The 12429-nt window shown below is 49.1% G+C and overlaps 1 protein-coding gene across 1 annotated transcript in view; it reads left to right on the top strand.

Moving 5' to 3' along the window:
• The window catches only part of TAX1BP1 (Tax1 binding protein 1), a 1378509-nt gene that overhangs the window by 392219 nt on the left and 973861 nt on the right, over positions 1-12429 (top strand). Inside the window, exon 10 of the mRNA XM_069648239.1 lies at positions 10480-10629. Within this exon, the coding sequence (XP_069504340.1) occupies positions 10480-10629 (150 nt within the window). The remainder of the gene's footprint in view (positions 1-10479; positions 10630-12429) is intronic.

Here is a 12429-nt window from a genome sequence, read left to right on the forward strand (position 1 = left end):
GGCACCCAGACTGAGGGGCTCAGGGGACCCTACCAGGCTGTCCTCTGAAGGGCAATCAAGTTGGTCCTCTTCGTCTATCCCAGGGAGTAAGGGATCTTCAAGTGCCACCTCCAAGAGCCTGTCATTGGCTAGATCCAGCACGGATACCGGCACAGATGCCAAGGGCGTCCAGCCTACCGGAGCTCGCTCTGCGATCGTGAGTCAGTAGGTTACGACTACTGACTGTTCGGCTGAGGGCTCAGCACCTACCAGACTGATCTCTGAGGTTGATGCCTCTGCTTCGGTTGCAGGACCCAAGCTGTATCCTCTCGTGTCTGAGGCCCTGTTATGTCTGCTGGTTCACTCATCAAGGAGACACTGGATACTCTGGATAGATACTTCTCAAGATTACTTTAATGGCTTCTTAGTTACAAGATCAGATGTCATCAGGTAATTGAGAGATCAAGAGGAATAAGGGACAAGAGCCCACTGGCTCCCACCACCCAGGCTCACATCTTTTAACTGCCTCAGTTAGAACCAATTTAACACCAAACATTCCAACCTCACACTCCACACTCACAGCCTACATTCTGAAGATGACATCAGTCCTAGCACCTCACACATACAGGAAGAGGAACAACCGTAACACCTCCTTCTCCAGCATGGGGTCTGGCATAGATTCACAGGCTCATGAATATTCCCCGTCGTCAGGCTGGGAATCCTCGGTAAAGAAAAAATCACTTTCAGTTTCGTTTCTGAACTGTCTTTCTCCTAATAATCAATCACTGGTCTCTGGGTCATACTGCCCCCAGCCAATGACTGGCCTCTCTACCTAAGTCCCTCCACTGGCAGCCATCTTCAGATTTTTACCGCACTTTCAAGTGTTGGGAGTCCTCGTGCTATAGCTTTCGAGCTTTTACTGCGTTTTGCCTTTTTCTTAAGAGTTCTCTTATTTTTCGGTCAATTAGAGCCTCAAGCTCCACGATTCTTCTTCCGATCAATGGGGACCAATTTCGTAATTTTTCTACGCCCCTCAAGGGCGAATTTTCGTCGAGTTTCTCTTCTTGGAGGATTCCGGAAGATCTTTCAGGCCTACTTTGCGTGGACATCGCCCAGGACAAAGGAGACGCAACGCCTACTGGATCCAAGCTGTTTAGGAACTGCCCTGGATGTGGATTGCAGAATGTCTTTAAGGAGGACGAACACTCCAGTGCATCTACTGCCTTCACGACGACAAGCTTCACGTGGAGGAGGACTGCGCGTTCTGTAAGAAAATGTCCGCCCGGACATTGAAGGACAGTCAGACTCTACTCTAACTGGCTGGAAGGGAAAGGATCCATACCCCAGCTGTCGCTCCCGTCGCAACCGATGCCTATGCCACAGGACAACTCAGGAGCGATCCTGATGGCTATCCAGACCTTGTATATGGAGATGAGGATAAGGTTGCCCTTACCCCCAGCGGATGATCCAGCGGCGCCTGGACCGCCGGGAGCCCACCGAACAAGCGGAGACAAATCCACTCCCCCACCTTTCCAGCCTTCACCTCCACCGAGGGATGAGACGGGAACAGCGACGACGATGGTGACGACGGGACAGATCTCCCATCACCCCCTGCCTGCGCCTTCCCTCCCGACGAAATTGGCTCCTTTCACACCATGATCACCAGGGCATCGGAGCTTTTCCAGCTTTGTCCCGAAGAGCAGAAGGAGGGTTTATTCTACCAACAATGGGAGGCCAAGAGGAAGACAGTCCTCACAGTCCCGTTACTGGACGACATCTGGGACGAAGGACTATCGGTTCTCAAGAACCCGTCCACGGCTCCTGCGAAGAGGGACCGGTATGAGAAGAAGTGCCGGGTCCCAGATTTCGCCCCGATGTGCCTCAGAGCTCAGCCGTCCTCGGATTCAGTGGTCTCTATGGCGGCCAAGAAGAAATCGGCTGGGGCGACGGCATCAACTTGCACTTCCCCACCGGACGGCGAGGGGAAGAAGCTGGACGCCATGGGACGACGAGTCATCTCGTCGGCGGCGACGACCATCCGGCCAACGCCCCTGTGATCGTGGCATGCTACGAACGGGAGCTGTGGTTCAAGATCACTCCCCTCCTGGATTTCCTGCCAGGCAAGAGGGCGGCGGCCCTTGATATCTTTCAGGAAGGTGAGGTGGTGTCGGACCACGCCATCACGGTGGCCACAGACATCGCCGACACCGGGTTTCGCCAGATGTGCAACAGCGTTTGCCTTCGTGGTTGGCTCAAGGCCACTGACTTCGTCAGGACGTTCAGACCAGGGTACTGGACATGCCCTGTTCGGCAAGGCAGTGGACGAGTCACTGCAGGCCATCAAGGCGGACACCGAGATGGCCCGGGCCTTAGGTTCTCTCCATCAACAGCGGCCGTCCTTTCGGACCCCCGGAGGCAAGTTCAATGGGCCTCCAAAGGATTTGGTGGCGGTTCCACGTCATACCGCCAAGCGGCCCGCTCATTTTAGCAGGAGGCCGCAGCAAGGCCGGAGGACTTCGGCGTCGTCGCCAAGGAGGCAAGGCCTAGGTGAAGCAATATTGAACCGGCCGTGATGTCGGGCCCCCACCCAAGCACCCCGGTGGGAGGCCGGCTGGTGAAATTCGTCAGCTTGTGGGAGTCCATCTCCATCGACCGTTGGGTGCTGGATGCGCTGGCCCACGGGCACACTCTGGAATTCCAAAGAAAGCGTCACCGTCTACCACCCGTGGCCAGGAAGGAGAACCACGTGCCACAGCTACTTGGGGAGGTACGAGGAATGCTAAAAAAGGGTGCAATCGAACTCGTCCCGTAGAGGCTCTGGGGCTCCGGAGTATACTCGCGATACTTCCTCGTCCGAAAGAAGACCGGTGGTTGACGACCCATCCTGGAACTTCGTCGCCTCAACAAATACATCAAGTCCCAGAAGTTCCGGATGGTCACCCTTCAGCACGTGCTGGGACAGCTGGATGAGAGTGACTTCCTATCGCCGCTGGACTTGGAGGATGCCTACTTCCACATCCCAATACACAAAGGTCATCAAAAGTTCCTACGATTCGTAGTCCAAGGACGACACTACCAGTTCAAGGCCCTACCCTTCGGTTTGAAGTCTGTGTCAAGAGTCTTCACCAAGTGCCTGGCACCGGTGGCTGCACCTGCAGGGGATCCACGTATACCCCTACATGGATGATTGGCTCATCTGAGCAAAGTGAAGAGAATTCGCCGTCGATCACATAGCGGAAACCGTCTGACTGCTCACGGATCTGGGATTCTCGATCAACTTCGCGAAATCCCACTTGGTACCGGCGCAAGACGCCCTGTTCCTGGGAGCCAGACTCGACACAGTGGCGCGATTGGCTTCACCGTCGGTAGGAAAGGACGAAGGCCATCCTGGGCAAGGTACAACGGCTGTTGACCATAGACATGGCATGGGTGAGGTCCATCAAGTCCCTACTCGGCATGAAGTCGTTGTGCATCTACCTCGTGCGCCTCTGCAGATTGCGGATGCGATCACTGCAGGAGTTCCTCGGCGCCCGTAGGATGCAAGCTGCGGGCAATTTCGAAGACAAGATCTCCCTCAATGAGAGGTTCCGCCAAGCGATCCGATGGTGGGGCAAGTGTGCACATCTAGTGGCGGGTATGGACTTCCAGATCCCGACACATCAGGAAACGGTGACAACGGATGCCTCCCTGGAAGGATGGGGAGCGCACACCAGAGATCTCCACGCAAGAGGCCTTTGGCTCCCGGAGGAGAGGTCACTACACATCAACGTCCTGGAGCTCGGAGCCGTGTTCTGGGCCCTCAGGTCATTCTTCCTGTCCCTCAAGGGCAAGCTGGTGAGGGTCTTCACCGACAAAACCACCACGATGTTCTACATCTGGAAGCAAGGGGGCACCAGATCCGCAGCCCTATCCAAGGAAGCGCAGGATCTGTGGCACTGGGCCGTGGCCCACAGAATGTTCCTGGTACCCTTCCACCTGGCAGGAGTAAAGAACACCGTCACCAACTCGCTCAGCAGGGCGCTGCGCTCGTGCCACGAGTGGGAACTCCGGCAGGATCAAGTGGATCGACTATTCCGACAATGGGGCAATCCCCAGATAGATCTCTTCACAACGGCGTCGAACACCAAGTACCGGAGGTTCACCAGCAGGTTTCCCCAGCTGGGGAGCATGGGCGATGCATTCTCCTTCCCCTGGGACGGCCTGTTCCTGTATGCGTTGTTTCTGCGACTCATCAGTCAACTCAGACGGTCCCGGTGCAGGATGATCCTCGTCGCACCAGCGTGGCCGAGGCAGATATGGTTCCCGGACCTTCTGGACTCGTCGGCGTCCCCCCCAGTCAAACTGCCGACGGACGCAGATCTTCTCTCCAGGGAAGGAGGCGCCATCCTACATCACGACCCAGGATCGCTGAACCTGCCAGCCTGGATCCTGCAGTACTAGAGTTCGGAGGCTACGATATCTCGGCGGACTGCAAGGAGGTCCTTGCAAAGGCCAGGGCGTCCTCAACTCTTAAGTGCTATGGGCATAAATGGAAGAGGTTCTCTGTCTGGTGCCGTGCACAGAAGATCAACCCTCTACGGATTACGGCCCCTCAAGTGCTGCCGTACTTGCTGTAGCTGGACAAGGTGGGGCTGGCACATGCCTCCATCAAGATCCATCTGGCGGCTAACTCCCACTACACCAGAACTCCGGGGCGGTCGTCGCTGTGGTGTTACCGCCTGGTGAAGGAGTTCATGAAAGGACTATTCAACTCATTCCCGCCAGTGAAGGCTCCGACCCTGGCGTGGGAACTCAACGTGGTGCTGACCAGGCTCATGGGCACGCCATTCGAGCCCCTGCATTCGGCACCGTTGAAATTCCTACCATGGAAGCCGGCGTTTCTTGTGGCCATCACCTCCGCACGGCGAGTGGGAGAGATCCAGGACCTCTACTGTAAACCGCCATACCTGACATTCCACGAGATGAGTAGTGCTGAGGACGCACCCCTCCTTCATGCCCAAGGTGCCGTCGGACTTCCATCTCAACGAGCCCTTGGTGTTATCTATTTTCTTCCCGTCGCCGTCGGAGAGGACTTTGCACTCGCTGGATGTGGATAGAGCGATGAAGTTCTACTTGGACCGCACAAAGAGTTTTCTAGAGGCATCACAGCTGTTTGTGAACTTTGGACCTGTGAACCAAGTGAAGGCCCTCTCGAAGGCTTCCATTTCCAGATGGCTCTCCGGCTGCATTATGCACTGTCATCGGTTGGCAAACAGACCCTTGCCCGGCCGTCCGAGAGCCCATTTGACCAGAGCGATCGCTGCTACCACGGCGTTCTTGTCTGGTGTACCCCTACTGGACATCTGCAGGGCTGCTACGTGGAGGTTGACGCACACCTTCACGAAATTCTACTGCGTCGACTGGGATTCCAGGGAGGAGTCCAGAGTCGACCAGGCAGTGCTGCGCAACCTGCTCACCTGAAGGTGAGCCTGGTTAGGAGGTAAGAGATGCTTAATGTTGAGTTTTGTAATGCATAATGTTGAGCCTTGCCACTTCCCGTGGTTGAGCATGTGTATACTGCAATGTATTCTTGTATTCATGAGCATGTGAATCAATGCCAGACCCCATGCTGGAGAAGGAACCAGTTACTTGTAACGCTCACCTGGTTCTGACCTCTTAAGACCTCGAACCCTTCCCTGGAGTCTACTCGACTGGAGACTGGGCCTTGTTTTCTTGGAAAGTGTGCTCTCCGTCCTGCTTTCAGCGCAGAGGCGCGTTGATTGATGCGGGCTCGTTGCTGCCTCGTTACTTCACTGGCAAAAGTCTGACAGGTAAGTATAATGAGTCTTTTGAACAGTTCTCTAACTTCGTTCCTTTCCTTCCTTAGATGATGGCCGGCATCCAGGGATGGCGATGTGCTGCTGAGATGAGTAGCGCTGAAGGTGAATGAGAGCGCGATGCGACCCTTTTGTATTTGTATTGAACTGAGTTCTTTTTCTGTGTCTTTTAGGTGCTGCAACGTTTTCAGCGTGGATGCCGGTTATGAAGAAGAAATGCGGAGAGTAAGCGCGGTATGCGGCGCCTCTAGATGTTTCCACGCTAAACTGGAGTGTCTTTTCCCTCTTGCAGATGGATGAGCAGTTCCGGAGACAGAGTTCCCCCAGAGCGGCTGGGATTCAGGGAAGTGTTTGAAGCTCGTACAGTCTTTAAAAATAAGCAAAGATTTGCTGAATGCTTACTAATGCCTTTTTTCTGTTTTCCCTTTTCCTTAGGAAGCGGCGTGCTGGGATGGGAATGACACCGCCGAAGATGCCCGCAGAACAGAAGGAGCTATGAATGATGGGCAGAAGCGCCGCAAGGTAAGGCTGTTCCTAACAGTGTACTTGTTCTTGCAGGAGCTGAGCGCAGAAGAAAGATGCAGGCCTACCGGAGACCACCGATCCGAACACGGTGAGTGTCACGCTGCAAGTGCAGAAAACACAAAGCATGTTTCTCAGCCTGGGCATGGCTTAAATAGTCTCTGGGTATCCCAGGTGTCTCTGGCTGAACCACACCCAAAAGACTAGACTGCACATGCAGTTCTGGGAACCGAAATATGTGGGGGCATCCATCTTGTCCCCATCAATGCACTAAAAGTCCAATCCCCAATGTTATCCTATGGGAGTGAGTGAGTCGCGTGCCACAAGCGCCAAGTCTGACTCCAAGTGGGTCTTTGGAGGGATGGAGAGGCCCTTGAGGCCCTTGAGGTCCATATAGGTGATTGTGGCCTGGCTCCAGCCTGACCTCTTGGAAGGCTGGAGACATGAGGGGCAGGAATCATGACATTACCTACCTGTAACTCTTGTTCTGCAGCATGGGTCTGGCATGGATTCACATGCAAACCCTCCCGCCTACCCCTCTGCGGCTCTTCTCTTGGTCCTACTGCCACTTTAAGTGCTACCAAATCTGAAGATGGCTGCCAGAGGAGGGGCTTAGGTAGAGGGCAGTCATTGGCTGGGGGCAGTATGACCCAGAGACCAGTGATTGGTTATTAGTAGAAAGACAGTTCAGAAACTAAACTGAAACAGATTTTTTCTTTACCGAGGATTCCCAGCCTGACGACGGTGAATATTCATGAGCATGTGAATCCATGCCAGACCCATGCTGGAGAACAACAGTTACAGGTAAGTAACTTGTTCCTTGCATAACTTCTACGAAGACGCTGATTTTTTTATTACGCTTCAAATGTGTTTGTGTAGCCCCGTACACAGGGCAATATGTTGGCGAAAGCCGTGCCTTATCCGGGTATTGTGAGGGTGGGTGCAATAGAAATGGGACTATGCAGGAGTTGGGATTGTTCAATATGAATTTGTGGGTGTGGTGTGTAGGAACAGATTGTGGCCAATGGGAGTGGACATGGCTACGGGGGCGGGTGTTCCGTTAAGTAGGCGGACTATATGGCTGTTGGGCCACTTGTGGATACATTGGGTGCAACTTTCCGCCCGGCGTTGTGCACGAGCAGCACACCTTGGTTTCGCTAATGTTGCTGTGCACTGATGCGTAATACGTGAAATGCAGTGGGTCCATGTGGGTCCGTTTTGTGCTAGTTTGGGGATGCTCTCTCATCCAGACATTATTATTGTTCATTGTGGAGGGAACAGTTTAGGGCATGTTACTGGCATTTCACTGCAGTTTGCAATGAAGGAGACATTTTACCAACTAATGGAAATGTTTCCAAATTCACACATAATCTTCTCTCGCATTGCCCAAAGGCAGATGTGGCTGCGTTCTTCCTTGTGGTCCACTAATGGAGAAAGCGCGGCACAATGTGAACAAAGCTGTGTGCGCTTTTCTGCGCAACGTTGGCATGTTCTCCTTCCACAATGAAAACATGACCTTTCGTAGTAGGAATATTTTTCGTTCAGATTCCGGCCCTCGCAGTCTAACAAAATAAACTATACAGAGAAAAGGATAATGTCTTTGTCCTTGAGTGGTTTATAAATGTTCAAAAAGGAAAAAGTAGAACTCCAACATAAATGTTCCAGAAGGATGAGTATCTTATTCCAGAGGGTGGTGGTTCCCTTCCCCTGGATTTCTCTTCCTTCTATTGTAGACTCAAATATATCAGTTCCTTGGGTTTCTCTTGTTTGACAACGCAACTGATACACAAAACAACTTGACTCTTTGGCTTTGCTTGTCGGAACACCTGGTGTACTCACCTGCCAGGTTTGCACTCCTTCTCTTTTTGGTTTCGCACAGCCTTTTTACTAGTCCTAATTTATCCTTCTGTGGACCTCTTTTTGCATAATATGGTTCCTATACACTTCAATGTCTCCTTGCCTGGTGTGCTGTTCTGCCAAGGCTTTCTCAAATGTACACACGTGCAACTGCCTGGTATACGCTTCTACCAGGGCTTTCTCAAATGCACTCTTGCAACTGCCTGTACACACTCCCAAAGGTACATTGTTCTCATGTTTTCTTTATCTGGCACTGTGTCTGCCTGGTATACTATCTTCCCAGGGGTTTTCTCATGTGTTTATTGCATGCACACATCACTTTGAAAGTTCCTTGCTTTTGTTCTGTTTTCCCCATTAAAGAGAATGCTCACCACTTCTTTCTCTCTAATATACTTCATTTGCTTCCTTTGCAGTCATATGCATTTGGCATGATTGCCAATACGCCCCAGTGTACCTGCTACCTTTTCTTGGACACACCAACTCTTTCTGGTGTGCTTCTTTTCTCTTGCGGCAAGCCGGTGGCAGACACGCAGTGATTCTTCCCCTCTCTCCGCCTTCATTCGACTTCTCTGCTACTCGCAGTTCCTGTTGGTTTTTATTGCTTCTTGCGGAGTGTCGGTAAGGCAAATGCTGCCTCGTAACACCTGCAAACGCCCAGTAGCCTTGCGTTGGCTTCTGGTGTTCCTGCATGTTTTTCAGTTCGGTCAGCCTTCCTTTTCTTCCTCCGTGAGCTGGTTGGCTCCACTACACCTTTTGCAGCCCCACGGTCTCTCAGTCCTTTCTGTGGCTACGGTTTAAATCTACAGGTTACATGTACGTGCTCACAGCAACTAGAGCACATGCTGCGCTCTTGGTCTTTTCAGCTCTGCATTACTTGGCTCATCTTCCTTGTTCCAATGGTTATGGGAATGGTAGTCCATTCTTGATGTGCAAGTATTCTCAGTAGTCTTTAAGAGCAAGTTTGTTCTGAGTAACTTGTAGGAAGAGTCTAAGAAGATACTTCCATGAATCTTGAGGGGCAAGTCAGATCTTGATGGTTCACACACAGATCTTATGCGAAGGTCTTAGTAACCTTCCTATGGGAATTAGGGGAGGTGTAACAATATGCCACGAAGGCAATAGGTATGGGTGCAGTAACCTCCAGAGAGGAAGGGTAATACCATGCCTTGTCCCATGGTGCCTCACTACCCCCCTGGAGGTTGCCTGCCCCCCATGTGATCCTCCCTCATATAGCCGCCCCCACGGACAGGATCAGGTAGCGGCTGCCGTCCCGTAGCCACGTGGAGAGAGGTCACTGCCGTTAAGGGAGTGATGGCACCATTAGATTCATTACATCCTGCTCTTGATCTCTCTGCTGCCTTTGGTGATCACACCATTACCGTATTTAACTTTTCTAACATTGACACAAGAGTCTCTGCCCTTGATTGGATCACCTGCTACTGTTCTGATCAGCCTTTTTCCATCTTAAGAAACAGTTGTACCTTGTTCGAGAAGTTGTTCCCAAGCTCTGGTTCTTGGGCCACTATTCTTTACTCTCTATGCATCCTCTTTCTACTGATCTATTCCTTCGACTTCTCAGACTACCTATTCCCCAACTGTCAATCTGAGGAACTGCTCAGTCTGTCAGTTCCTTGTGTGCTACTTTACACTTCAGCTCATTCATCCTTCCTGCTGCATTCAACTGGAATTCCTTACTCACTGAAATAAATAACATCCCCACGCTTCCTATATTTAATATTGTGCTTAAGAATTCTCTGTTTACCCTAGAGGGAGCACATGTGATGCATAACGTAGACATCCCTCTTCCAGGATCCAACAGTAAATATTATGAACTATGTTTTCCACTGTGCTTCCCAACATGCCTTCACGTGTATAAAGCTGAGCTGTAAATATTGTATACATTTGTATAACCTCCCCATTTGACGTTCCCATCTCTCACCCCCTCAACCTGCCATCTCATTTTGCCCTCTTAAACTGCTGCTCACCCATTGTAAGGCATGCAAAAAAGGGAATGCCGTGCTACTCGTACTTGCCAGTTCGTACAGGGTGCTTGTTACAGTACCAGCCCCACATCAAATTAATAATAATCCAGATAATAATATGACTTGTACTGATGCATTTTGGTTGTTGACTTTTACCTGCTGTATGCTAGTCTCCTACTAGTCCCTTCTGTATTGTGAACAGTATTTATGAGCCCTTAGATTTGGATCATCTTCAAGAAAAGGAATGGATTCACTTTTCACCAAAGCAAATGAAACAAATTCACATTCCGGAGTAAACATTGAAAGTATTTATTTATTTTTAGGATGTAGCAAATCCAAGGCTGGAACAGGAACTGCGTAGAGAAGTGGAAGACTTGAAACTTCGGCTGCAGATGGCTGCAGACCATTACAAGGAGAAATTTAAAGAGTGCCAGAAACTCCAAAAACAAGTGGTGAAACTCACCGAACAATCAGTGAGTATCTGGACAACATGTTAATGTTCCTTCTCAGATGTTTTTAAGAAGATTTTTTGGAGGTGGACTTTATCGTTTCTCCGAGAGACTGTTTAACATGGTTTTCTAACACTGTCTCAGTATTCATAAAAATATAGCTACAAAATATTGTAGGGGTTTTAGTTACACTAGGTGGATCCCTCTTTAGACGTTTCTTTACAGATTTCTTTTTGTTTCTTTCCTCGTATAAACCTCAATGGGATACCCTTTTTGCTTTGTTTTGACTTTTTGGAGATAAGTAAAGCTTTCTGCTTTACTTCCTTGTATTTTTGCTCATTCTGGTGGGAAACTGACCAGCCCATAAGAGTATTAGTACTGAGGGTCTATGCCTCTCTTTGTGGATTTCTTGTATTTATTTACAACTGCACACAGCACCCTAAAGTGAAGTGTGGTTGGCAGTCTTTGTATCCTTAACTTTTTATTTTGTGTCTTTTTGATTAGATTTACAATGTGTCCAGCATGGGGTGGTGGCAGTGGATGTTTTTTTTTGTTTGATGCATTAGCACCTTTACAAATATAAGAGAAGTGATTACATAATCACAAAAAAGAAGAGTAACCAAAGCATAAAATCTCTTAAATTATACAATATACAAACAAATAAAATTACACTGTGTAAAATCATCGTACATTCATTACAATTTCATAATGTTCTTCTGTGCTTCTATCCTCCAACAATCGTATCAATATGACTTGTATCTTAATGTTGTTCTAACCTTCTAAGCTGTCTCTTAATCTCAATAGCTTGTGCATGACATAAGCTTATAGCATACTTAAATTCATTCTATATATGAGGAATATTATTGATATACATTCTTGATATTTCATTCCTCAAGATCACTGAGTTTTAACTGAATACAATCAAGTAGACGTACCAAAGCAAAAACTAGGGTATTACTGCGTCCCCACATGCATCTCACCCATAATATTTCATGAAAAAAACATGAATCGGAGGGCAGATATTATCCCAACATTAACAATCTCTGATTTTCAAAGAATCCACAAAATACTACTAAATGCTTTAGTGTCTCCAATTCAGTAGTGCTGTCGCAAAAGCGACAGAGGCCCTCATTTTCAGAGTCTTTGTTTTGTTTCCAGTTTTTAAGACGTACAGTAGTGAGAAATAGTTTTAACCTAAATCTCATGTAAATGTTCCTTGCTCGATTGCAATAAAAGCATGTTGGGTATGGCAAACAATGTTGTTTCTTGTGTGAGTATTTTGCATATTCTGGGTATGATCTGTATAAGGCAATTTGATCTGATGTGAGGGCCCAATCAAGTTGAACAAGCTTCCTCTTCACAAGCGCAAGATGTTTTTGTAGATCTACAGGATCCATCACCACAGCAGCAAGCAAAGTCAACATTTGATTGTTGAAACGTGAAAGCGACGCTGGTATGGAATTTGCAAGCATTTGTGCTAAGTCCTCATATAGAGGATTAGGCGGAGGAGGATAGAACATTTTAGCCCAATTGCTGAGCCTTCTCCATATAAGTTTTGAGGCCAGTGAGGACAAACCCAGCTCATGAATAACTATAACATTGGGCATGCTCTTTGGTATACCAAGAACGGTTTTCCAGATTAGCCCTTGAATTTTGTTAAGGATTTTACCAATATCAAGTAAGCAAAGATCAAGCTCATACAAGATGGTAGACTCCACTTTCAATAAGTAGAAGTCGAGCAGTGGTATGAGTGAGAATTTGCAATGTTTGTAGTAAATAAGCTTAATCTGTGCTATCAGGGGTGCAATTTTAATAGATAAAGAA

This window comes from Ambystoma mexicanum, chromosome 2q (assembly GCF_040938575.1).
Source record: "Ambystoma mexicanum isolate Mex_15411 chromosome 2q, UKY_AmexF1_1, whole genome shotgun sequence".
Classification (NCBI taxonomy): domain Eukaryota; kingdom Metazoa; phylum Chordata; class Amphibia; order Caudata; family Ambystomatidae; genus Ambystoma; species Ambystoma mexicanum.